Source organism: Cydia fagiglandana, chromosome 3, assembly GCF_963556715.1.
Source record: "Cydia fagiglandana chromosome 3, ilCydFagi1.1, whole genome shotgun sequence".
NCBI lineage: Eukaryota > Metazoa > Arthropoda > Insecta > Lepidoptera > Tortricidae > Cydia > Cydia fagiglandana.
In genome coordinates this window covers 12,499,902-12,527,090 of record NC_085934.1, presented here as the reverse complement: position 1 = coordinate 12,527,090, position 27,189 = coordinate 12,499,902, and the positions used below count along the sequence as shown (strand labels likewise).

The following is a 27,189-nucleotide window of genomic DNA, read 5'->3' as shown; positions in this document are numbered from 1 at the left end:
CAATTCGTAGGTTGTAGTGCGGATCCTTCAGTTTACGTTTTCCAGTTTCATTACTGATAACTTGCCATACAGTTTTGACTTTATCGCTGGAATTTAGGATCTTTTTCGACAAATAATCGGCTTTAGCGGCGATTAATAAATGCGGAGTTAACCACTCTTTTTATGTGATATCCAGAGCTGTAGCCTGCCTTGACCCCCATGCTATACCTCCATAAAAACAACTTGACAGTTTAGCTGTATATGTATTAGGTGAGAAATAATTATGTATTACAACTGTCACATTACCTAAATCACCCTCATCAGCTTTTGCTTCAACTGAGTATGCAAAATAAACTGCACATATTATAGCTCTCAATAAAGTTGTAGACTCATTTTTAATATGTTTGATGCAGCAATTAGCTTCATAAATTTACAGGGTTACATGTCAATACAATAGTCAAGTAGGCAGTTAGTCAGAGTATAGCAAATTTAGCTATCAGCTAAACAGTTTAAGTGGCATAAATAAAAAAGGAACCTTTTTGAAGAAAAAGGGTTTACTTTTCATAAATTTACAGTAAACTTTGTTTAAATTTATGTATAGTTTGCTGTGAGACTGATATGAAAAAGGGGCCTAATCTATACATCAAGGCTGGTCCTTAGAAAATTTGAGAAAGTCTGTCTATAAATTTTGAAGTTGACAGGCTAGAATTTAATTGCTATAATATTATTTAAATGTACTGAAATATGTTTGTGCCATGAAATAACATGGCATTGCGCTTCAGTTAATTTGTAATTTTTAATGTATTTGTGTTGTTATGGTAAGGAGCTATGTATATGTATAACCAGAAAATTAATTACCCTGCATTACACTGCATAAATCTGATGGGGATGTGCACCAAAATTGCTGAAGTAAATTATAGTCTTGATATTGTAATACCTAAAGATAAAAAAGGAAGAAAAATATCCTATGTATCTTATAATTATTATAAGTTTGTGAACAAGGAACTTAGGGAATTATTCATATTCTTTAAATATTAGAAAAGTATAAACAAAGGCAGAATTTGTTGACAAGCCCTAAGTGTAAATTGCATTTTTCAATGTCTATAGTTCGTTTTTTTAGCATTAGATAAACAATCTTGATGTGTCTTTTAATTGAAAAACACGTTTTAAAAATAAATTACGACAAATATGTAACAATTATGAATCTAATACGATCATTTATATTCTTCTGCTTTCATAAAGTAATAGTTTTTGATTTTTAAAAAGCGTTTTTCAAGTAAAAGACATGTCAAGATCGCTTACCTTCTTGCAAGTTCTTTCTAATGCTAAAAAAAACTAACTATAATTGTACCTACAGTAAGAAACAGTTGTAGCCACTATTACAACAATTGTACAGTCAGCATCATATTATAGTAGGTAGCGTCCAAAGTATTCAAATAGTTTGGTACACCATATAATTTGTATAACATACTAAATTATTTGAATACTTTGGTGCTATATGACGCTGACTGTACAACCTACTTTTTTGACTATTTTGTAAACATTTAATTTATAAAATATGATTGGTAGATAAGTAAAAACCTATACTATTGATTGTCCTATTTTTTTTAATGTGTAAATTATCTCATACCAAGACTTATAGTCCGTTTTTTTTAGCATTAGAAAGAACTTCGCAGAAGTAAGCTTGTGGTTCCAAATTCGGCACTTTTAGCGGTAATAATTTGAAGTAAATTATATGTATTGACCATGCTACATTAGATAATTCAATAATTATTAGAGATGCCACGGATAATCGGCAACTATTCAGTATTCGGCCTGTTCGGCCACTTTGCCGAATATTCGGTATTCGGCCGAATGTTACCTACTATTCGGCCGAATACCGAATATCTATTGCACCTACCTAAAATGAAAAAATTACAAAAAACTAGGTATATTTAATATTTAAAATGTATTCTTGGAAAGTAGTTAAATACGAAGCCACATTTTTGAGCATTTGTTGATTACAATATATTTTATTGGTCTGATTTGATTGACTCTAATCACATTCATCAATTCTGTTCAACATAAAAATACATTATAGCAAACGTTGTGCTTTGATGGCGAATAGTTTTCATAATAATTGTGACTCAAAATGTTCGTATGTCATGCCGAATATTCGGTATTCGGCCGAGAGAGAGGCCGAATATTCGGTATTCGGCCAAATTCACTATTCGGGGCATCTCTAATAATTATTAAGAATTAAAGAGCCTGATAAAAACTGCACGCTTGCTTCTGTGGAGTTCTTTCTAATGCTAAAAAAAACGAACTATAATAAGTAAATTAACTTGTAAAGGGCATGTTAATTTTATCATCACATCTGTGTGATCTGTGATACCCTGATACCTCAGTTATTAAAATGTGTTCAAACTGTGTGATTATCCTGATTGTGAATACCTATGTTAAAAATCCATTAGCATAATGATGTCAGCCAATTTATTTATTTCGCACAAAGTTCCATACGTAATGAATACCTAGATACTTTAAGACCTAGAAATAATTTTGTCCAGTGTCTACTTTAATATTCAAAATTAAATCGATTATAAAATGTCTGTTCATATAGATTTTGATTTCACTTCTATTGACTGTGTGCTTGACATTGACGCCGGGCGGCTGTGAGACTTATTAGCTTATAATATATACATAAGTTATTTGACTGTTGACATAACTACCTACCCATTAATTGCCAATTATTAACATAGACCAAGCTAAGTTGGCAGCTATTTTGATAGCCCAGACTGTGCAAGTGTTATTTAAACATCATCATTTTATAGAGGTTTGGAAAAATATCGCCCCTCTACAAAGGAAAAGGCAAAAAGTCAGACATGAAATCTTATAGGCCGATATCCTTGGTCCCCGCTGTCTGTAAGGTATTCGAGGTAGGTTTAAATAAAAGAATTTTATCCTTTATCGGACAACTTAACATTGTGACGGAGAGGCAGTACGCTTACAGAGCGGGGCGTGCCACCACCGACCTGGTGCGAGAAGTGGTGTGGCGTGTGCTGAGTGCGCGCGAGGCTAGCCAGCCCGTCGCACTGATATGCTGCGACCTCTCGCGCGCGTTCGACACCGCCGATCACCAACTCATCGCCGACAAATTAAATGTCTACGGCATACGCGGTCCCGTCTTGTCCTTGCTAACGTCCTTTATGTCTGACCGTTCGCAAACGGTTGTCGGTGGTGGGGGTCAGATTAAGTCAGCCGAAATGATAAACACGATGGGCGTTCCGCAGGGCTCGTGCTTATCAAATACACTTTTCAGCTTATTGCTTAATGACCTACCTAGTGCCATAAGTGAAGCAGAGATATACATGTATGCCGACGACGTAGCTGCTGTAGTCACGGCACCAACGTCTCATGAGCTGGAGCAGAAGCTAAACTACACAGTTCAAAGGCTCGAGTGGTGGTTCCGACTAAATGGCTTAGCCCTAAACAGGGAAAAAACTATGTTTATAGTATTCCAACTAAACGGCGCACCACCACCACCCTACTCGGTCACCGCCGACAATCATACCGCCCTGCAGATGGTCCGAACCACGAAGCTGCTGGGCTTTCATATCGATAGTGCCCTCACGTGGGGCTACCACATCGACGAACTCTGCTCCAAGTTAGGTCGCGCACACTTCGCGCTCCGTCGCCTGGCTAGCACGGCGTCTCGCAGCGTAGTAATATCGTGTTATTTTGCGACCGTTCTCAGCCTCCTCACCTACGGCGTAGAGCTGTGGGCGCGGGCTGCAGACGCCGGGCGGGCCTTCAGAATGCAGAAGAAGGCGGTACGTGCGATTGTCGGCGCACCCAATGATGCCCCGTGCAGAGAGCTGTTTAAAGAACTAAATATCATGCCCCTTCCCTGCGAACTCATTTGCCAGGTAGCTCTCTTCACACACAAGAACTTGGATGTTTTCCAACAGCGAGGTGTGAATCCGCACCGCGCTATGCGCAGCAATAAGCTCTCCCATCTGCTCATCACACCTAAACACGACCTACGCAAGTCCGAGAGGTCGGTGTATGTGATGGGCCCGTCTGTGTACAACAGACTGCCGAACACAATTAAAAAGGATGCAGCTTCCATAGTGACCTTTAAGCTAAAACTACGTAGGTGGCTCCTCGACCACACGTTTTATTCATTGGATGAGTTCTACGAACTTCCTAATCAATGATTTTAATAATAATAACATAAACTGTATGATTGTGATAATATTAACATAACTTATGTACCCTATTGTATAGTATGATTCATAATTTATAAATATACCAAATGTATTTCCTAGACCTAAGCCTGACCTGTAACTTGGTGTTATAAATAAATTATTTGTATTTGTATTTGTTTGACGTTTAAAATAACAGTTGTACAGACTGGGCCCTGGGCTATTAAATCGCTGGCAACTTTAAGCTTAACGTACCAGGGCTTATAAGTTCGCAAATTGCGGGCATCTTTCTCTGTCACCCTTATTACGCCTTCATTGGAGTAAAAGAGAAAGATCCCCGCAATTTGCGAATTTCGGTTTTCGCGATAGCCCCTCAGGTGCCACAGGGCAGGCGAGTGTCGGGTCGGCGGCGGGCCCGCTGCGCAGTGTGAATGCTCGGTGGCGGATCCTACGTAGTCTGTTCATTACAGACAGGCAATGGAGTTACCGTAAGCCACTTTCTTTTCTGGTTACAGGAACATATCCAACTATTGTGAATGGAATTAACCATACCAATATATTCCATATTGTTAATACCATTCCATACAAGATGTTCTATACGGTTGGCGGTTGCATACATCTATATAATAATATGCTTAATAAGACCACTTAAGACACGCTTTTTCTTCGTGGCCTGGTAAAGGGGTTAATCAAAATGACTAACTCAAGTGCTGTCTACATATTTTATTAACGAACTAAAATTTCAGTCTCAAAGTACTTAAAGTAACCAATAAACAATACCGACTTATATGTATCTAGTACATACCTATATCTAAAATACGTAGTCGGCTAGCGACTTCTCTGGCTAGCGATGTATATTTTTATGGACTATTATTCTTTGCAGATGAATTCTTCATTAAAAAGGCCATACCGTGAACTCTGAAATGTTTTTCTAAGTCTTCTGGATCGTCGAATTGATCCCGACAAATTTGGCATTGGTTTTCGCGCAGTGGTTCCTCCTCTTTAACTTTATCCGTGGTGAAATTATTCTTTAACAGGGCGTCAGCATTGTAGCATTGTTTCGAAAGTATATATTCGTTAACGTCGGATATACCATGCTCTACTAATAAATGGGTCGTAAAGGAGGGTTTAACCACGAAGCATTGTCCGCAATCCATGCATTGGTACGCCATGTTGGAATCTCTATGACTTTTCAAGTGGTCTTCCAGCTGTAGTTTGTCTTGGGCTTCGTGACCACATTTTTTGCAAGCTAATGGATTGTTACTAGAGAACGAAGCTTGGACACTGGAAGGCTGTCCAGCGTTTTTTTTATTTTTGCTGTTCGTTGGTCCACTTAATTTTTTCAAAGTTTCTCGGAACCGTTTTCTGGCTTCCCTTCTTTGCTTTCTTTTTAATTTCTTAACGTTCATTTTTGGTATAACTAGTGTCGCATCCAAACAGCGATGCTCTTTATGATCAGCCGCAAAATGAATCTTGATATCATCCCAGTTTTCAGGTATATCTTTCTTACACAAATAACATTTGATTGTGGTTTCTGCTGGTATCGCGAATTCTGGTTCCGTGATGACTTGCTTACTAGAGGCCGACGCTGAACATTTGAAAGGGCACTCGTTCGGCAGAATAGATATTTGTTCATATTTGCATTTGTAAGTGAAGCTTCTTGTACACTTGTCACACCTTTTTACTACACGATAAACCAAGCCAGGTTTATCAGGTTTTGGAGCAGAAACAGGTGCTGTGGCTGACTGGGGCGTAAACTTTCCAGTTTGACCGTGGTTGTTAGAATAATGCTGCAATAAACTGCGGACTTCCCTAAACACTTGACCGCAAGCCCAGCAGGGATAGACAAAAGCAGAATTAGTGATATGACCCCTCAAATGATTGTCCATTTGATTGTTTAGTACTAATCTTCCGGGGCACATCTCACATTGAAAGAATATTAAAGCTTTCGCTTCAGTAGCATGGCTTTTCAAATGTTTAGCTATAGTGCCTTCATTGAAACACGCTACAACACACAAAGGGCATTTAAACACCCTCTTCATGTGGTTATTCCTCATGTGTGATTTGTATTCATTTGGATGAAATAAGTAACATTGTGGAAGAGGGCACTTGTACCTTGCAGTGGCTCGCATCATCCGAAATCCTTCGCAGTCATGAGTGTATGGATATTGTATCATCTTCTTTGTTAATGGGACCCCACATTCTGGACAGATGAACGGCCCGTTGCCCGAGTGGAGACGCAAGTGCGATTTGAGGCCACAAGTTGTTGGTAGAGCAAAGAGACACACTGGACAGGCGTGAACTTTATTAGTATACTGCATAAAATGTTTTGCTCTGTCTTTGTTTACGTGTGTTTTAACTGTTATTTCCAGATTACATTCCAAGCACGAGAATTTACTCGGCGTTTTGGCTTTAATTTGTTGCAGCAGAGTTGCTTTATAGTTGTTAGTTTCTAAGCGTATGCCATGTTTAGCTGCTAGATTATCGAAGTAGCTTGCTGGCAATGGGTCTACTTTCAAATCGCTGACGTTGATTGTAGCAGTTTTAAAGGCGTGAGACCGGATGTGAGAGAGGAGTTTGCATCTGTTGTTAAACGTTTTCTGTTGATTGCAGTATCTGCACATGTAGGTGATCACAACAGATTGCCGATTGATATGGTATTCAAAGCTTGACTTGAAGAGAAATCTGAAAGAAAAAAAAAACGTTCTAATATGAGCAAATTATCTTGAATAGGTCATTCGAAAACTTTAAAAATAATGATTTTTAACTGACTTAGGCACCAAACTCTGCCACCTTGTGACTCAAATCAAAAACTTAAAATTGGCATTCAAATTTCGCAGGTAATAAATAATAATACCAGTGTATGTGTTCGTTCGTGGGGAAAGGGGGGAGGGGGGAGAGTTGCTGCCCCCTACAATTCACACATGCGTCTCGCGCATAGGAACGGTCTGCCATCTAGCGGCCAATATCGAAAACTTAAACAATAGCAACAATAAACTAGAGATGCAACGGATAGTTGTTTGGCCGGATACCGGATATTCGGCCTGACCATCGGCCGAATATCCGGTATCCGGCCGCCGAATATTCGGCCAGCGGAACTATACCTACATTTCGGTTTTTCAGGTGCGCATTCTGCAGGTTTGACCTGTTTCCTAGTAAACGTTCACGCCGACTCATTTCTATATAGGTTCGAAATGAGTGCGCGTGCAAGTCAGTGGAATGATTAAATTGTTTTAAAATAATAAACAAGTACGATAGTGACCGTGTCTGTTTCTTAAATCCAATTTGTTTTTATTTTATTTATTAGGCTCACAAAACAAGTTACAGACATTTACAGAAATTACATTAATAAATAAGCTTATAGTTTAGAACTGGACTATAACTCCAAACATGTGTGCACAGAAGGATATGACATTCAGTTAAAATATAACGCTAGAGGGATGAGATGTCAAGAAAATTATATAAACAGTAGTAAGATTTACACATTAATTGAGTTATCTACTAATTAATTACTTAAACTAGGTCTAAAAACTAAGCAAGATAAGACTAATTAAACTAGGTGTAAAACTAAACAAGGTAAAATATTTAAAATAGACTAATAAGATAAATGCGAGCGCAGCTTAGGTACAGAAAGTCTTAAGTATTTTATTTTTAAAACTGGGTAAGCTGCGTTCGAATATGTCTATGGAAGGATTCTCGGCCGCAGTTTCGTTGTATAATCGACACATTCTTGTCACTGGATTGTAGTATGAGGTGTTGTTTTTATAAATCTGTAGTTGAAATATTTTGAGCGAGGGGTTGCGAGATTTGTAACGAGTGATAAAATTGAGAAGAGAAAGGAGAGAGGGACAGTCAATTTGGCAGTGTATTATTTTGTAAAGTATTAGCAGTTCGCTGCATTTCCTACGACTTGTAAGCGATGGCATATTAAAGTGCTTGAGCCTGCTGGCATAAGATCTGAGACTGCGACCAAGCTGCAGCCTGTAGCTAAGGATATTAAGAAATTGCTTTTGCACTTTTTCTATGCTGTCAATGTGACTATTATAGTAAGGTGCCCATATTACAGATCCATACTCTACTCTGTTTACTCCGAAATCAAGCAATGTTACTATCCGGTATCCGGCCGGATAGTAGGTCTTTATCCGGTATCCGGCCGGATAGTAGGTCACCATCCGGTATCTGGCCGGATACTAAAATAATGGCCGGATAGGCCGGATACCGGATAGTAACCGGATATCCGGTGCATCTCTACAATAAACAGTACCTCTAGGGTTCATGAACATTTATTATTTAAATAGGTAAACTAAGTTAGCATGCCAGGGTTATGAGGAGAAATAGAGAAAAAACCTTTTTAGTAACTGTATTTATAATTAATCGTTTCCTATAGGTATGTATAATATTTTATAAGTATTTTAGTTTGAATGCAAATTTAGAGTTTAAATCTTTCCTAGACAAATGTTAAGACAAAATTTCTTCTTTGTTTCTACAAAGATGGTGTAAAGCAAAAAGTTGAGCTTCATGGACTTAGTAGGTACTTTTAAAATGAAACTTTTATGGTAATATTACTTTTAGTACTTTTATGGCAATATTTTGAATAAATACCTACTTTGTTACTTAAAAAAAAAACTTCATAATAGAATGCAAGTGAATTAAAATCCATTACAAATTCGTAATTACAGCAGGTGCATACATGCCAAGATGAACAAAAGGAGAAATATCAGAGATGGCTAGAGTGGACAATTTGGGGACTTAAAATAATTAGGTTTACAATTTCTATATCACTTTACCAAAGTTGAGAGGTTTCATCACTAAACACCCTTTGTCCTGTCACCTACAAACTTATAGATAAGGTTTTAAGAATGATTCCATTTTTAAACACTTTATTCATAACCTATTCAATTTCATGGAACTTAAATCAAAATCATAGCGGAAAGGTTTTACCTGTCACCGCAGTCGATGCAGGGATATGTTTTATACCCTGCTGTAGGTACAGGAATGACATAGTTTGGTAGAGCCTTTGTAAATAGAAGATTCTTTATGCTCAGTCTGTCATTTATTGTATCAGAAGCCATGATGTCTTAAAGCTGCAACAGAAAAAAATACAATTTTTAATTAAGGAGCTTAAAATTGTATGTAGGTGATAAGAAAAAAATATATTTATTACTTATAGTTGGCCTTTGCTTATTCATGAATTTTAAAATCATTACATTCATAACATTTCATCTCAATGTTTAATGTCAAATTAGTCCATATAATAATATATATCCTTTAATTCAGACATACCTAAATGCAGATATATACATACCTATGAACATTAATATTCTCTTTCCATCAAATAAATGCAACAGTAATATTAAAATAAAATAATGAATTTGTTATAAGTAATAGCTAAATGTACTCAAATTTCCTTATATATTTTGCAGGGATGGCAACACCGTGATATGCTAAAAATGTTTAGTTGTAATCATTCGTGCTACTTTGGAATTGCTCTACAATTGGAAATGAATGTAAGGCTATTAATAGCAGCACAGTAAATGATACTTACCTAATAATATCCCATGGTACAAATTGAAAATGTTGATATTTCAGTTGTATTACATCGATATTCACAGACCTTCCGTGATCAAGTTTGACAGTCGTGTGAATGAGTATTGTGCTCTGTGATTGGATGAAAAATTACGCCATCTAGCAAACTCCAAATTTCACTATAGTATTGCCATACTGAAATAATATAAAAGTGTTACCAATTTAGTAAGAAACATATATTTGTGCGTAACATATGAATTACTGTAATATATAATAATAAAACTTTTATGAGTTACTGTTATGGGGTGCTAAATTTACTTAATAAATATTAATTAATTTTTAATATGAAGTAAGTAGGCAACTTTAATACTTTAGGTTAGGGCGGTTTCACAAGTGATGACGAACCACAGCTGCTTGATTGAAATTATTTGTTTCACTGTAAGTGTTGAAAACGATAGCCTCGTAGTTAAATAAATTCGGACCTACGTATCTATATGCATCTTTATATTTGTATATAAGTAGGGTTCTAAGTCCTCCATTCTCTATAAGCCTCTCTTTCTAACAATAATATTAGTAGTTATTAAGACAGACAGACAGCAATTACAGGTTAGGGGCCTTTTATTTAGCAAATTCGAGGCCCTAAAGATGTGAATTACATCCTTATTACTATTCCTGATGTATTCCTGGTTATAGTATCATTTATAATTCCCAATTAGTTCACAGTAGCACTTAAAATTATAGTAAGTAATAAAAATAAAGAAAACTGTTACTAAATTTCTTTGGCATATATTACAAAAATGGCACTGTAGGTACATACTAACATTTAGTTTATGGCACTGTAATTATTATTACTAATATTAAAATTCATCATGTATACAAAGCAAGTATAAAAATGTAAACTTAAAGTGTATTATAAAATTAATGCCTACTTTAGTCAACATTCATAATATGTATTACACTTATGTTAAGGCACATTGAAATGACTTATGATTAGATATGTAAATTAAATAAAAACTGTTATCTCATAATTTGACCAACAGTATGTAGATCATAATACCTATTAATAATAGTACCTAACTACATTTATTATCAGTATAAGTAGGAACAACAGTTACTTATATAAACCTACATATATAAAAGTATAATGACCTACTTAATATGGCACTGGGTCTGATAAGTCTAATCTATACTGGAAAAATAAGACATAGCCAGCAAAATTAAAATGGATATAAAATGATGATTATTATTTTCTGTAGTTAGTATTTTTTTAACCTCATTGACACATTTAAATATTGATTTTAATGTTATAAAATGTATGTTCACATTATTATAAGACTAGAACTCTTCAGAATGTGCATTGGTATCAATAGTATTTGTTTGATGAAAGTGGGACAAAATTTCCTTTTCATAAAAATCATTTTTTAAATAATACACAATATCAGGCCTTGCATTGAATGCATTTTTATCAATAAAGGAACCATAAAGTGCCCTGTTATGAAGCATATCTTCATCCTTAGGCATTAAGGTTAAATAACTAGCTACAGCCATTGCTGCTTCTTCAAATTTATCAGAATGATAATAAGATATTTGCAAATAATTCAAGGTATCGGCTAGGAATTCAATACCAGATTTAAAACCCAGTATTGAGAGTTTGTTTTGACATTGCTGTCTGCATTGCAACAGGGATAGCATATTGTTTGACACAGAGATGACAAATTCTGGAGACCACTCTTGCTCCGGTAGGTGCTCACAGGCCACACGGCAACCCATTTCCCAGGCCAAATAATCTGCTATGACTTCCTCCATGGCCATAATTGTTTCCCCCCATTTTTTCTGTTCATAAGACTCCAACCCAACTTTGTGCAAGACCTCAAAATCTTCACTTTCCAAGTCAACCATTTCATTCAGGCTCACTTCGGGCAGTCCAATGTAAAATTTGACATTATTCTTCATCACATCATCCGTCTTATGAGCTTGGAAATATGTATAGGAGGCTGATGCTGCTTTCTGCAGTGCATTCATTTGGAAGTAACACACGTGTAAGTATCCGTAAGGCTTTCGTGATTCAAAATCTTGTAATATTGTATCCTTTACATTACTGTTAATGCGAACTGCTTCAAGTTCTTTATCTCTGCAGTTTATTAAACAATATCTTTCATTTAAATATGATTCGAAAACTTGTAATTCATTATAGTTTGCTTCAATTTGTGAGTGTTTTGCTTGAGTTTTGCATTTTACTCCACAGTTTATAAAGATAGAATTGTAAAGTTTATACAAATGTAAAGATTCTTCAAACTTCGATATGCACTCACTCCATCTCTCGCCAGTATACGCTTGCACACCTTTTAAATAAATTTTCTCAATTGATAGTAGTGATTTACCATTGCACGAAGCAAACAATAGCAAAATACTCAAATATTTTAAAATAGGAGGAGACATTTTACACGAAATATCCACGCGACAATATTTATTTTTAGTTTGGTCTACGTAATCTATTTAGTTTTATTTTACTTTACTCTAATTAAAAGTTAACTCGTTCGTCAGCATTTCGTCAGCTATCGGCGAACTCGCAGATTATTAATAGGCGAACTTCATTACATCGACAAGAATGACATTTCGCTATATTTTTCCTGAATGGCAACATTTAGAAGATAGAAAGGGACAGAGGCATGAGACAGAAGTCTTTCCGTTTCCTTGGGACCATCCTTGTTCGATGGTCTTTCGTCCTTACTGGTCCTTACCAAGCAAAATTAAACTTTAAATGTCATATGTACATATGAGTATATTTTATTTATTGACTTCTTTGACGCTACTTGTTCCTTCCATAAATATTCTTGGTTTGACCCCACCAGTTTCACCATTCGTGCACACATCACCTAAAAATAATATGCCATGGTTGATTACGGCCCGTTTGTAAGGTAAGGTTCAAGGTATGTTCAAGCGTTATTGATTCTATCCTTTTCAGATAGTCTGGCACTGCTAAGAGAGATAGTCTGGCAATCCAATTTCGTCCGTCAAATAAATTGTATGGAAAACTGGGCTTTTTTTCTTTTACAAATAAAAAATATATTTTAAGATTATTTTATTTAGGTATTCAATTTTGTTATTACTAAACTATGAGCTACTAACTACTATACAATTCTATATTATTATGATAATAATGACTTATAAAAAAGCATACATTCATGGAATTTGTATAGTTGAACTCCCATTTTTATCAGTAAAGTAGGGAGAACTGTCTTATGTCCTAAGGCAGATTCAGTAGTATGTACATATATGTATATGTGTTGAGCAGGGGCATATTTACAGCAGGCTGCAAGGGGTGGCAAAACGGTTTTATTTCTTTATATGAGATACATTATGATCACTTAATGGGGCAGTGAATCTAATTTGCCTGGGGTGCCAAATCTCTAAAATACACATCTGGTGTTGAGGTTTATTCTTATAGCTTTTAATCTTAACTTGCCCAAAACGTAACAGCTTTAGCTTAAACTGAATGGTATTGATTATGTAATCTGAGGAGGAGTGGGGTTAGTTCATAATTTAACCGGCTGCTTTAAACATGAATGTTTTATTTATGCTGCTTCTTCATAGTTCAAGGATTATAAGTCTTTTTTTATAGTGTATTATATTGATGTTCCATTTTTTTTGGGATACTCTTCAAAAATTATTCTGCTCAAAGTTCTATCTAAAAACTTCAACTTTTTAGCAAAATGGGCTTACCAGTTTTCAACACTCCTTAAATCAGCTAACATAGGGATATGTACATAGTGCACAGTTTGGAAACATGCCCTAGTGAAAGTCAGATTTTAAGCCCATATTCCATTCCCATATCCTTCATTCTGATCACATAGAAATCATGTGGATATTATAATCACAAATTCCATATAACAGACTGTTTAAATTTTAGTGTCAGGCTTCACACTTTCACAGGGTCAAGAGGTGTTTGGGGATGATGAAGTGGGTGTGTTTGCTTGCATTTCCATTTGCTCAATGCGCTTGTGACGAATCAGGTTTGATAGAATGCCATCAAACGACGTCGTTTTCTTCTTGGCAGAACCGCGGAGCGTGTCTTCGCCCTCCCGTCGCACTCGCAATCGCAGCGAACTTACTTCATCCATAAAATCGAAATCAGACTTTTCCTCTCTTACTGGCGAGACAAGCACTTCAGGCTTACTTTCTTTCGTCACAGGTATTGGCGAAGGCGCTCGACGACCTGAACATTTCCATTCCAGCGACAAAGTTCCGCCTTTATCAATAGTATTGTAAAGTTCTTCTAATTCGTTTGCTTCCACCACCCAGCTTTTTCCGATATTAGTGCCATGTTTTGAAAGTTCGTCATCCGAACACGGTAAGTCCCAATCATCACCCTGCAGATCGACTTCAGTCATTTTTAGAAACAGGTATCCTCAATGTTAATTATAACAAATATGTTATTGTAAACAAAGCAGTATAAAAACAAAACGCCGACCGCAAACCGCAAAGGCCGACCTCTTGAAGTATTCGATTTGACAAATGACATAATGTCATGGCTGTGGCTTACTGTGGCTGTTGAATGAAAAAAATTTTTTTAATACAGTTATTGAACGCTTGAACGTAGAATCTAGTATTTTTAGCATGATAAAGTTTTGTATACACGATTTCGTATCCAATCGACACTGTTAAGTACGACACAGACTGTCGTACTGGATGCATCCATGCATAGACAAACGATGGTTTTCTGATTGGCAACATTTCGAAAGGGACAGCGCTTGTGCCTCTCTGTCGGCATGTTTCCTGTTTCCTTTTTGCAAGTGAAATTAAACTTTACTTCATCAAAACAGAATACACTTTATCTATTGACTTTTTTCTTGAGGCTGACAAAACATTTCCTTCAATAGAAAAAGGTGGTAATTTTGAAAAAAGCAGGCGAAAATTTTGTTCACCTACCCGTGACCTACCCCTACAAAATTCAAATTTCATTTGAGAAACTCAAAGGAGAAACTAATCTTATAAAGTAAAACAACCTGGAAACCGATTTAACAATGAAAATTATAGTTTTTAAAAATTACCTGCTTACTCTTTGATTGAAACATGACAAATGTCATTAATCCTTTTTCCAAAGTTTTATTAGCTACTGATTATTTATACTTTAGTTTAAATTAGCATTAACTGACTTTAATTTTCTATTTAGGTACTAAATTTATACATACATGCAGTAGGGATGTATAACAATGGTGTACTTGTTGGTAATTGGGTCGAAGAACGTCTTAAAAATGAAGTACGTAATATTTAACCTCTTGGCTTCCGCGGACGCGATATTGTCCAATTAATTCAAAACTCTAAGGGCCAATTGCACCATCCCACTAACCCGGGGTTAAACCGGTTAACCCCGGTTTAGTGGGATGGTGCAGGTGGCTCTAAATGACCTAATCCTAAATAACTATATTAGGCGTAGCTGCGTTTAGCAAGTAAGGTTCCTAAAAAGAAACCTCATTTGATTGCACCAACTAGGAACTAAGTTTTAGTATGCTAGTTAGGGCCACTTGCACCATCACACTAACCCGAGGTTAACCGGTTAAACCGTTAACTTAGTGTCAAATAGTACTGGTAACCATGGTAATTCCAGGTTTAACCGGTTAAACCGGGGTCAGTAGAATGGTGCATTGGTGCAAGTGGCGCTTAGTTAGGATCCGAGTTAGCACGACTGAATTTCACGAGTTAGGAAGACTAATCAAGGCCTAGTCCCACGGTCGCGATATCATCATGCCCAATGGTCAGCATTTGGATGTAGGTACACATATAGAGAATTTGAGCATTTATTTATATCTGTACCTATATTTTTTTTTCCAAATCACCAGGATGACTTCAAATTCTTTTTGCGCAAACGAGACAGGCGTGAACTTCTGGTACAAAAAGCGAGGACTTTGTATAGCAATTTGCTGAAAGAGGTAAATGAAGCTCAAAATTAATAACTTACATTTTTACTATTCAGAAATTAGCATATTTTCATTCTTATGATTTATTAAATAACTGTTTAACATAACGTGACATAGCTAAATGATGAAAGAATTACCTATATCAACCTATGTAAAAATATGTTGTAAGTTCTGTTGCATGGCACATTTTGTTGGTGACTACGTACTTGTATAAAATAATTACATGAACTATTTACTACGATTTCCAGAGGCCACTAGCCATCAGTGGAAATTATGCAATGTTTGGATACAATGTCCAATTAATAGCTCCGGATATACCAGGTAATAACCGGTATCAATTTCTGTATATGCGTGTCGTGTATCCTTTACTATTAACACATTCACTGCCCCCGACGCACATGTGCGTCCACCGTCATACAAGTTTGTTCCTAGGCCACGCCCCCTGGCACCTGAGGGGTTACCGCGAAAACCGAAATTCGCAAATTGCGGGGATCTTTCTCTTTTATTCCAATTAAGGCGTAATTAGAGTAACAGAGAAAAATGCCCGCAATTTGCGAACTTCGATTTTCGCGGTTATAGCCCTGGCAGTGAATGCGTTAACTTATGCTCAAACGAAGTTCAAAGTACAGTAGAATCCGCTTATAATGACATCGAAGGGAAGTGACAAACACGTCATACTAAGCGGATGTCATATAAAACATACTTGTACTTCTTATTTTTGTTGTTTTCCAAATTAATCTCAAATTCCTTTATGAGAAATGAGTTTTATTAAACTTGTAACAAATATCAACTTGTCAAAACTAAAATACCTTACACGCCACGAACGCACCAAACGTCCTCGAAGGGAAAGATGTGATGACGGCCACGAAAACCAGCGAATGTGTCAGTATAACCGGACATAATTTCATGGAAATAGGATTTTTAGGTCACTAAAAAGCGAAAAAAAAAGCAAAAGGTTAAAAGGGTAAAGGTTAGGTAAGCGGTTTGTCACTATAAGCGAAGTCATCTTATCTGAATTTGTCACAAAGAATTTTATATGAAAACCAAACTTCGCACAGTAATTACGTCATAGTAAGCGGTTGGTCAGTATAAGCGGAGTCATAATAAACGGATTCTACTGTAGATACAAACGTGTCGTATGCACGCTACGCCTACGCGAACCACGCCATGTGAAGTGCCAGCATAAAAAGTGAAGCTAATATATTTGCTGTCATATTTGCATAATCTTAAATACAGTGGAGTAACTATTTGCAGTCTTTGCCGCCCCAGGCCATGTAGCCGCCCCCTTTCTTAGCACCTATCATATTGACTACATTTTGAGTTATATTTCTTGTTATCATCAGCGATTTTTTTGTCACAATTTGCTACCCCTAATATCTTACTGCCCTAGGCCCGAGGCCCGGGTCTACTGAGCCTTAGGGAAAATTCGCCACTGCTTAAAAATTGCAATCTTACACTTCACACGTAGTCAAAGGTGCAGGCGGCGTGCAGAAATACGGGCTGGCTCTGTCCAGCCAAGTCGGCGCAAGAGAAGTGGACTGTGAACAGAACATACACGACGGCTGCCTTATGACGCTCAGCCCGCTCATGACGCCATGTTGCCGGAATACCTTCGTTATACTCAGGTACATGGGTTTAGATGGGCCGTCCTCAGTAATTTATACCTAAAACCGATCTTATCGCTTTATAACCATGCTCCGCCAGGATGGTTTGAGACTGCCATGCATGTATGACACCATGCGTCATTTTTATAGTGGGCTAGGTAGGAAACATAAGGTATACGACGGCTGCCTCAGAATAAGGCTGCATGTCTTGTGATGTACTTACCGAAGCAACATGTCATGCTTCGAATGAGTACACGGAAGTGTAGTCAGCATCTATTATAGGTAATGACGGCAAAAGAGGCCATACCTACGTCCGTTCACCACACCCTGATGTTTTCTCTGGGAACACAGTTGTATCACGATATATCTAATTGACTACTTAGGGATTCACTATCTATTTGACACTGACTGTATTGTATGTTATCTATATAAATGTAACTATAGAACACGAATGCCACTAAAACGTTCACTGGGTCCTTACGTTCATTTTCTTTACAGCATTGAAGACGAGTCCATCCGTGGCAAGAAAGTTAATTACGGAGACCAATTTTTCTTGAAGGCAGAAAATTACGGAGACCCAGATGTAACTATAAATTGAACACTTAGGGCCACTTGCACCATTCCACTAACCCTGGGTTAACCGGTTAAACATGTATGGAGTTACCAGTACAATTTGACACCGAGGCCCACTTGCACCATTCCACTAACCCGGGGTTAACCGGTTAAACCAAGAACTGCCATGGTTAGCCATACAATTTGACACTAGGTTAATAGTTTCACCGCTTAACCCCGGGTTAGTGGAATGGTGCAAATGGGCCCGAGAAGGTAACCGGTTTAGCCGCTTAACCCCGGGTTAGAGGGATGGTGCAAGTGGCGCTTAGAAATTCAGATGGAGTAGTATAAAAAATACATATCCCGTTTTGTTATGCTCAGGCGCCGCCGCTTTACGTCCGGTACCAGAACTCCGTGGTGCCGGAGCCGTCAAACCGGATCCCCATCCGGCTCAGCGCCAAGCGAGACACCAACTGCCGCTGGACCACCGTGCCGTTGCTGCCTTGCGACCGCCTTGAAGGCATTGGCAAACCTATTGAGGTTTTTCAGCTTTGTTTCCTAAAGTGGACGATTGGCCCGAAACCGCCTGTATATGTCGGCGGCTGATCGTAAGATCAGGCATATCGTGAAATTTCTAGGCATATCGTGAAATGTGAAAATCTTTGACTCGTTCCCTGAGCCTTCCTCCTATTTCTGGGCAGTTTACCCTTCGGGCATCTGAAGCAACCTAACGAATCTATCCTACCTAAGTATATCTTGGATTAATGTGACTATCGTCAAAACATTACACAGGAACATTACGATCTGCCTGATCTTACGATCGGCCGCCGACATATACAAACGTATAGCCTCCATTTTCGTCTCTGGATATTAACATTATTGAAAATATTTTGAAACAATTGGATGTGTATTAACAACAGCTAAGTAGGTATGTCCCTGTTTGATATTTTAAATTTTTTTAATTACTTAAGAGTTTGTATGGAATTCGTTTTCCGTACTTAACTTTTATAATAATTAACAAATCGAATTAAAGTCAATCGAAGGGGAATAGCTTTATTTGAATTTTACTCAAATATACATCAAATTGTCGCAAAAAATCCTTTCTACAATGTTAATGTCTAGAAAGGAAAATGGAGACTACACGTTTGTATTTAGCAGCGGCCGTCCCCATTCCTCTTTAAACGTATGCAACTTTACCTACATAGGAATACATTTTTATATCACATTTTATGGCGACTTTTTCAGACTGGCAAAAAGCTTATCATAAAGAATTGCGTTGCTGACAAGAGTTTGAGCGTCATGTATCAAAACTGGATGCAAACGTTCTTTGGCTTGGTATGTGGTCATTTATTACAAATTTATAACCCCTGATAGATATACTTAAAATTATTGGTGATACCTACTAAAATGTATTAATTGTATGGTGCCCAGATAAGTCGCTTTAATGATTCGGTCCGCAGGCTATAGTTTCGAGACCTCTGAGCGAATCGCTTGATGCGGTCGCTGCTGGCATTATTTTTATGGTCTGTAACGTCACCTAACCAATTATCATAGAAGATAAGAATAAGAATAAAAAGAATACATTTATTGAGAATAACTAAGAATAGAGTAGCATGTACAAACGGCGTCCGGTAAGCCCCAAAATAGGCCAAGCCTGTATCTTATTAGGGCTCACCTATATTTATGGTGTTACTATTAACCAGTGTTGGCCGTAATGGTTAATTCTAATTAACAATTAATCAATTGCATTAACCATTAATTCCGCAATTAATCAATTGCATTACGCATCAATTTAATTAAAGTTACTTAGAATTGAATCTTGAGACGTTTAATTACATTGATTGTTAATCTAATTGCCTATTTAATGGCATTAAAGTTTCAAAAAATTGATTAGAATTACTCTCAATTGCATTAACGTTTAATGGAATTAAATATTTTTTTCATAAACTAATAATTAATGTTAATTTTGCTTCAAACTATTAAATGGGAATACACTCATTATTGGTGTATTTTTATTTGTTCGTGTCATATATGTGAGTTGGAGACAAATGGGAAACGAGGACAAATGGAATTTATTCATTTATATGAAGCGCTTATTCCATCTGCTCCAGGCGGGAACAAATGGGAAAATATCGGATAATGATGTGTTCCCATTTGTCCCCACACCAATAAAGTGGGGAAAAATGGGAATAATTTATATGCAAACTATTAACTATATCACACAGTTACAAATGGTGTGATTATTATTCTCCTTTATTCATTTAAACTCTCAGTTTAGGTTTTTTACAATATGCATATAAACATTATAAAAAACCTAACCTATACTCTGTAATCTAAATAACTAAAGAAACAGATTATAGGGTGCCGCCGGCAGCGAGGTAAGGCCTATCGGATCGGACTATCCGCGCCGTGTTACAAGATCACCGCCTTCTGAATCTGAGGGGCTACCGCGAAAACAGAAATTCGTGAATTGCGGGCATTTTTCTCTGTCACTCTAATTACGCCTTCATTGGAGTAAAAGAGAAAGATCCCCGCAATTTGCGAATTTCGGTTTTCGCGGTAGCCGCTCTGACCCTTGATCCAACCACCTAGCGAGAGTCTCTCGATGTTGGTCGAGACTCTTCATTATTACACCGTCCGCTGAAACAACTATCGGGACAATGATCGTCGAATCATCATCAATATATTATATTATTAATTAACATTCTCGTTCGCTAGGAGTGCGGTGTAACGTGCCGCGACTTCATCGACGTGCACAAACGGTCCACGGCTGAAAACATATTCTCGCTAGTGAGCGACGTTGCGACCAAGAAGAAGGAATAGATGTCGATCCGTTACTTTTATATATCTACTTTTAATACACGCTTTTGGAAATTTCATTTTTGTGTATAATTCACTGAAAACATAGAAGGTCCTATAGTGAGCAAAATGCGATTTTGCTCACTGAGTGAGACTTCAAGTGACCTTTATAGTCAAATGACATTTCAACATGCGGGGTCCAAAGAATATAATACTCACCATGGACCTAGAATATTATAACTCTATGATACTCACTAACGACTTGAAATATATTTAACCTCCTTAATAATCAATTAATGCAGCCTCTGGAGAGAACCTAATATAAAAACGATCGATGTTTGACATATAGTGTCACTTGATCACTCTCAAGGAGGTATATGTGAGGTATATATATGTACCTACTGTACATAAATCCGTGCTCGCAAATACTTTGTGTAAAAACCAGGTCACGAGAATTGTATATTAGTTCACTACAAAATGTCGAAGCTGTCGAAATTGGACGAAGACAAAGGCATTGTTTACTGTAACCGCGTGCTTCTCGGTAATTGGTATGAATCTGCCAAATTGGAGGAGGTGAGGTTATTCTGTTCGTTAGTAAAACGATAGCCGCTTCGCCTTGCTATTATTCCGTTCTGTTTCACGAAAGGGCCTTTCCTGGTGCTCATGAAGGTTTGATTTCTCACTGATTAGTGAGAAATCAAACCTTCCTCCAAAATCCAATTTTACTCGTAGAAATTGGAATTTTAGAATAATAAAGATTATTAAAGGCTATGATCGACGATACATTAATGTTTCCACTACACCAGCTCCTAAAGCCTCTCTTTATTCATTCAAACTGATGACAGATGTAGCATATTATTGTACCCACAAGAGTGGCAAAGTAGGTAATTTTTTGTTAATTTTGAGTTATTTCCTTTTGTTGCCTGGTAGAATTCACTAAAGTGATGATTTTCAATGACAAATAATATTATAGATAATAAATAGTAATTTAATAGCGTTGATTTACCTACATTTTATTTATAATGCCTTACAATTAGTATTTTCATCGCATTGGTATGGTGAAAATTTATGTTATTCTCGGTGGCGAACTTTTTAACACACAATTTTAGAATTTTCGCTTGCTCAGGTATCAAGTATGGGGTTAAAGTTTTCTTTTGAGCTAGGAATTTGAAACTTCTTAAAATGATATAATATAATAAAATACAAGAAAACTAATTTCAGCGTTTTTGAAAATTCGTCCTCTAAGGTGGTGAAAAAGGGGTTGAAAGTTTGTATGGATATCAAACATTTTTTCGAGTGTGGGACTTGAATCTTTGTATTTAGGGCTATTATTAAAAGATGGGAAAAGTAATTTCAGCGTTTTGTAAAATTCATCCCCTAACAGGGTTAAAAAGGGGTTGAAAGTTTGAATCCATTACAAATGGTTTTGAAACTCCTTAGAAAGACATAATAGCCGATTACAAAAAAAAAAATTATTGCAACGTTTTTGGAATTTCAACCCCTAAGGGGGTTAAAAAGGGGATGAAAGTTCGTCTGCGGGTGCAAATTTTATTTTAAGCTAGGAACTTGAAACTTTGTAAAAACGTTTTAAATTATAATACAAGAAAACTAATTTCAGCGCTTTTGAAAATTCATCCCCTAAGGTGGTGAAAAAGAGGTTGAAAGTTTGTATGGATATCAAACATTTTTTGGAGCGCGGGACTTGGGGATATTATTAGAAGACAATAAAAATGATTTCAGCGATTTTGTAAAATTCATCCCCTAAGAGGGTTAAAATGGGGTCAAAGTTTGAATCCATTACAAATGCTTTGAAACTTCTTTAGAAAGACATAATAGCCGATTACAAAAAAAAAGTAAATGCAACGTTTTTGGAAATTCAACCCCTAAGGGGGCTAAAAAGGGGATGAAAGTTTATCTTGGGGTGTAAATTTAATTTTAAGCTAGGTACTTGAACTTTTTGCAAAAAAAGGTATTAAATTAAAAAACATGAAAACTAATTCAAGCATTTTTTGAAAATCATCCCCCAAGGTGGTGAGAAAGGGGTTGAAAGTTTGTATGGTGATCAGATATTTTGTGAATGCGGAACTTGAATCTTTGTATAAGGGCATAGGTACCTATTATGAGAATACAAGAAAAGTAATTTCAGCAACCAACATCAAAATCCACTTGACTTAAAACTTCATACAACTTGCTAAAAAAGAAAAGTACTTCATTTCAACATTGCTTGGATATGAAAATTATAGGTACCTAGGTATAGGTACTAAAGATGTAAAATGTTGAAGATAAGATTCCACGCGGACGAAGTCGCGGGCAACAGCTAGTATTACATACAAAATAGCCAGGGAGGCTCGCGGGCCGCAAGTCAGAGGTTCGCGGGCCGCATGTGGCCCGCGGGCCGCTGGTTGCCGACCGCTGCTGTAAGGTTACAAAAATTACACTGAGAAATAGCTCAATTTGGGCCAAGAGGAAAATTATAGTCTACAAAAAATTACGTTAGGTACCTACGTACGTACTTGTTTACATATATCAAGGAGTTTCGTGACATTACGAGTATCCATCATTAATTTTATTTGATCACTCCATTTTTAGTACAAATTGGAGACATTTCGGAATCAAATGGAAGCTGGTGACATGATACTTGCCAGATACCGGAAGATGACTGAAAACCTTAATAAACCCACCGTCTTGACTCAGTCTACGGGAAGCACTTATTTTGGTGCCAAGATTTCATTGGTTGCACCTTACGTATCAGGTTAGAAACTTTCAAAAGTATAATCTATGCTAAGACGGATATAGATTCTTTGTTATTTGGTATATTGAAAAATCATTTATTTACATACAATGATCCGAAGGGCTTTTGAGGTGGAAAACTTGTTTTTTTCTATACCTATTTCGTCACTACCAAAAAAAAAACATATCTACCTCACTTGATGTAACCTCTACCTCTTTTTTGTTACGGTTTCCATCCTACTATATATACATACAAGAACGTTTGTAACCTAAACTGGCGAAAAATTGTCCCCATCTTGACAGGTCTTTAACCTGATGCTACTTGCTTGCTGATGCCTCAATTAGAAAGACGCCTAATTTATCAACGGATTACGGATTGGCAGATTTAAGCAGATTCACATTGTATCAGACTTAAATGTTGTCATTTTAACTTGGGTTCTTAAATTTTCAATGCACAGTAACAATATTGCAAGTATTGCAACTAAATTCTTGCAGTTTCAAACAATCCCAGTCCGGAATATAAGGGTCTCTTCTTGGGTGGTTCAATTTCGGCTGATGAAATACTGTTCTCACAAGAGCTCCAAGATGGATGCTCGGTGGTAGCTCACCAGGATGTGGTGCCACAAGAAAAACACACCTTCGTGATAACCAGTGCCGATTACTGCAATCGGGAACACGAAGTTTTGAAGTATAATCAGGAATTTCTTCTAACTCTCTCTAAAACAGTGAAGACAAAGGTGATTATAATTAAAAATGTATATATGAAGGTAATTTAAAAAACTTTTTTACCGACATTACCGCCCGACTAAATAGGTGCAACGAATTCAATCGATAGATTATGCCGCATTGTATCGATAATCGCATGCGATTCGTTCCTAAGGTCTTTATTATCCAAAAAGTAAATAACCATTTTTCACCACACTCGTTCGGAAAGGCTCTCTTTATTCCTTGCAATCAGTGGCTGAAAGTTGCATTTTATTAATTAACTAAGTAATTTGATGCAAACCCTAATACTACATTATTTTTAGCCCCTTTACGTGAGGTTCGACCCGAACCCAATCCCGGGTTTGTGCGGAAAGTTCGCGTTGTTCCTGAGCGAGCACGCGGTGTCAAGCACGCGCTGGCGAATCCTGCCCGTCCAGAGGCCTAACATCTCTCGCTTTGAACAGGAAGGGAAACAAGTCCCAGTAAGCCTACCTGATTTTGATTTTTCTTTTTAAAAAGATATCGGGACACATAGCAGGAAAACTCGAAATTAAAAGAAAGTTTAACTAGAGAATTAGCTGCAACGGCTCCAACCTACGGGCGACCATTATTGGGCTCCTATTTACACTAACTATACGTTATCATTATCTTTATTTAACTTGACTCTTATAAGGAAGGGTACCCAACTGTCCGACTCCGATTTGATTTATTTTGATATATGTTATAGAGTAGTCTAAAATAACGGACACGTATTTTTTTTAGCTGCCCAAACTCAACCTGTTAGGAGAAAATGGCCTTCAAAGTAATGAAAATTGACCAAACCTTCTAATTTGTATGAAAAAAAATTTTCAAAAAAATTGATAATTAATTATATATATGTTGGAGAACATGAATAAAGAATGGGGACGTGTTTTGTCATTTCACCACAAACTCATTTTTTATATAAAAATATATTTATTATAGTTATTTATTATATATATATATATATTTTTTTTTATATAAAAAATGAGTTTGTGGTGAAATGATAAAACACGTCCCCATTCTTTATTCATGTTCTCCAACATATAACGAAGCCAGTAATAAATTATCAATTTTTTTGAAAAAAAATTTTCATAGAAATTAGGTTTGGTCAATTTTCAGTACTTTGAAGGCCATTTTCTCCTAACAGGTTGAGTTTGGGCAGCTAAAAAAAAACATGTCCGTTATTTTAGACTACTCTATAACATATATCAAAATAAATCAAATCGGAGTCGGACAGTTGGGTTGGGTACCCTTCCTTGTTAGGTCAGGGTTTTACAATGTATGAGTATAAAGGTACATACCTACAATATAAAAACACTTGTAAAACATTACAAAAAATATATAAACACATTATAAAAAGCCGCCGGCAGCAGGGCTAGGCAAATTATTATTATTAAACTAAACATAGGTATATATTATGTTATTTTTCTGTCGGTAAAGGGGGTTGATGATAGAGCACCCGAGCAAGTACCGTTTTGTCAAAAATCTGGCTTTATAGTAAGTTGCCGAAGCAGTAAAATTGTATACATATGTCATATTCAAATGTACTTGTATTTTACTCGATGGGTAAAATATACATATACAAATATAAAAATTTGGAAATGCGCATGTGATGTCTATGCGCTCCAGAATCGGCTTACTCAGCATTCCATGTATGTATATTATATATAAATACCGGGAATATTGTCGACAAGATGTCAGCAACATTTTTGTAGACGCATCTGCTTAAATTCAAATCATATAAAATATTTATTTTTTAGGTAAATGAAGACATTATAATAAATCATTGCGCCACCAATATTAATTTAGGCGTGGACACCGGGAAGTGGGAATTGGGATTCTACGGGAAAGTAAGTCGTCAAAGTCGAGGAATTTAATTAAGATTTGAGTAGTCCTATTTCAATAAATGGCAGAAATTAATTAAATGCATCATGTTTTGTTACAGATTTTCGCTCCCACGATGAAAACCTGCTTAGACATATTTGGGCGCGAATTGCCGAATAACGTTTGGCATATTCACATTCCCATCGCCAAAGACTGATGGACTTTTCAGTCGCTTGCAGCGTAATATGCATACCAAATGAAGTATGTACAGTCACCTGCAATAATATGTTACACAATGAAGGCCGCAAAAATATCTGACACGATTTTATTTGTAGAGCCATAAGAGCGTGTCACATATTTTTGCGACCCTAGAAAAGTACTATACTATTGCAGGTAACTGTACATACTGATAACTTGCTCATTATTGCCTATTATACCCAAAATCGGCTGGCTTACAAAAACGGGGATTCTTTTCAAATCGGCTGTCTACATCTAATCAGGCCGCGTAGCCAAGATGCCAATCGCTTACGCTCCGTAGCGATCGAAACGCAACTGTCACTGTCGCACTAATATAGAAGAGTGATAGAGAGACATAAAGCTTTTCGTTGTCGAAGCGATAGCGATTGTAACCTTGGCTAGGCCGGCAGACTGAATTACCAATTATGCAAGAATCGCTACCATTATTATGAATAGGTAAGACAAAACATGTATGTACAACGTGCCCACGCCACGAGGAACCCGATAAAATAATTTGGCCAAGTCCGAGATAGCTCGAGGCATTTAGTGTTCCGTACGGCTACCATCAGTTTGGCATTGCCATAAACGATATCGTGAACGTAATTTACTTCCTATAGGTATATCTCTTTCGCACTAATATGTCAGTACGAGCGAGATGCATAGAAAGTAAATTACGTTCACGCCCACGGTAGCGTTTATGTCAATGCCAAACTGATGGTAGCCGTACCGCTCGCATCGTTACATTTTACAGAGGTTGTTTGCCTGTTTTTAGGATACCGTATTCAACTACACACACAGAACAATAGTACAAAGTGTCTAAGTGCGAAGGCCGAAGGCCGAGCTTTAGCGAAATATCATCGCTTTAGCACAGAGCAATAGTACAAGTGTCTAAATGTGAAGGCCAAAGGCCGACCTCCGCGTAGCCCGAAGACCCGAAGCGTCCAGGATGTCAGTGCTTTAACACAGAACAATAGTACAAGTGTCTAAATGCGAAAGCCGAAGGCCCGAAGCGTCCAGGATGTTAGTACTTAAACACAGAACAATAGTATAAGTATCTAAATGCGAAGGCCGAAGGCCGAGCTCCGCGTAGGGCCGAAGGCCCGAAGCGTC

At 37.0% G+C, this 27,189-nt stretch overlaps 5 protein-coding genes and 1 long non-coding RNA gene across 7 annotated transcripts; 2 read left to right on the top strand and 4 right to left on the bottom strand.

Annotated features, from left to right (window-relative positions):
• Window positions 1–132: 132 nt before the first annotated feature.
• Window positions 133–3,251, bottom strand: LOC134680128 (uncharacterized). The gene is made up of 2 exons (XR_010100429.1): window positions 515–3,251; window positions 133–479 (listed from the first exon to the last, which is right to left on the bottom strand). It is a non-coding gene; the product is annotated as an uncharacterized LOC134680128 (long non-coding RNA).
• Window positions 3,252–3,326: 75 nt separating this feature from the next.
• LOC134680448 (uncharacterized) lies at window positions 3,327–4,175 on the top strand. Its single transcript, XM_063539579.1, has one exon. It carries the CDS (start codon window positions 3,327–3,329, stop codon window positions 4,173–4,175), a length of 849 nt encoding a protein of 282 aa, XP_063395649.1.
• A 699-nt stretch (window positions 4,176–4,874) lies between these two features.
• On the bottom strand, window positions 4,875–9,858 carry LOC134680047 (zinc finger protein 532-like). Its single transcript, XM_063539038.1, has 3 exons — window positions 9,709–9,858; window positions 9,105–9,247; window positions 4,875–6,848 (listed from the first exon to the last, which is right to left on the bottom strand). Exons 2-3 carry the CDS (start codon window positions 9,233–9,235, stop codon window positions 5,024–5,026), a joined length of 1,956 nt encoding a protein of 651 aa, XP_063395108.1. The 5' UTR covers window positions 9,236–9,247; window positions 9,709–9,858; the 3' UTR covers window positions 4,875–5,023.
• Window positions 9,859–10,476: 618 nt separating this feature from the next.
• LOC134680534 (cartilage-associated protein-like) lies at window positions 10,477–12,329 on the bottom strand. Its single transcript, XM_063539654.1, has one exon. It carries the CDS (start codon window positions 12,126–12,128, stop codon window positions 11,025–11,027), a length of 1,104 nt encoding a protein of 367 aa, XP_063395724.1. The 5' UTR covers window positions 12,129–12,329; the 3' UTR covers window positions 10,477–11,024.
• Window positions 12,330–12,815: 486 nt separating this feature from the next.
• On the bottom strand, window positions 12,816–14,177 carry LOC134680048 (PAXIP1-associated glutamate-rich protein 1-like). The gene has a single exon (XM_063539040.1). It carries the CDS (start codon window positions 14,078–14,080, stop codon window positions 13,625–13,627), a length of 456 nt encoding a protein of 151 aa, XP_063395110.1. The 5' UTR covers window positions 14,081–14,177; the 3' UTR covers window positions 12,816–13,624.
• A 608-nt stretch (window positions 14,178–14,785) lies between these two features.
• On the top strand, window positions 14,786–26,115 carry LOC134680086 (cilia- and flagella-associated protein 161). 2 transcript variants are annotated; one of them, XM_063539125.1, is made up of 12 exons: window positions 14,786–14,949; window positions 15,530–15,619; window positions 15,856–15,928; window positions 17,076–17,232; window positions 17,710–17,794; window positions 18,145–18,303; window positions 19,009–19,098; window positions 23,152–23,314; window positions 23,788–24,029; window positions 24,321–24,479; window positions 25,779–25,868; window positions 25,964–26,115. In XM_063539125.1, the coding sequence occupies exons 1-12, from the start codon at window positions 14,893–14,895 to the stop codon at window positions 26,057–26,059; spliced, it is 1,461 nt and encodes a 486-aa protein (XP_063395195.1). In that variant the 5' UTR covers window positions 14,786–14,892; the 3' UTR covers window positions 26,060–26,115. The 2 variants fall into 2 exon arrangements, with proteins under 2 accessions (XP_063395195.1, XP_063395196.1); XM_063539126.1 differs by lacking the exons at window positions 23,152–23,314; window positions 23,788–24,029; window positions 24,321–24,479; window positions 25,779–25,868; window positions 25,964–26,115 and adding an exon at window positions 20,482–20,613.
• Window positions 26,116–27,189: the final 1,074 nt, after the last annotated feature.

Coding starts and splice junctions, on each gene's coding strand:
- LOC134680534 (XM_063539654.1), bottom strand. CDS start 12,128: ATGTCTCCTCCTATTTTAAAATATTTGAGTATTTTGCTATTGTTTGCT.
- LOC134680086 (XM_063539125.1), top strand. CDS start 14,893: ATGTATAACAATGGTGTACTTGTTGGTAATTGGGTCGAAGAACGTCTT. Junction 17,795..18,144: donor AAAATTACGGAGACCCAGAT/GTAACTATAAAT, acceptor TGTTATGCTCAG/GCGCCGCCGCTTTACGTCCG. Junction 23,315..23,787: donor GGTTGCACCTTACGTATCAG/GTTAGAAACTTT, acceptor AAATTCTTGCAG/TTTCAAACAATCCCAGTCCG.
- LOC134680047 (XM_063539038.1), bottom strand. CDS start 9,235: ATGGCTTCTGATACAATAAATGACAGACTGAGCATAAAGAATCTTCTA. Junction 6,849..9,104: donor TGCATCGACTGCGGTGACAG/GTAAAACCTTTC, acceptor TTTTTCTTTCAG/ATTTCTCTTCAAGTCAAGCT.
- LOC134680048 (XM_063539040.1), bottom strand. CDS start 14,080: ATGACTGAAGTCGATCTGCAGGGTGATGATTGGGACTTACCGTGTTCG.
- LOC134680448 (XM_063539579.1), top strand. CDS start 3,327: ATGTATGCCGACGACGTAGCTGCTGTAGTCACGGCACCAACGTCTCAT.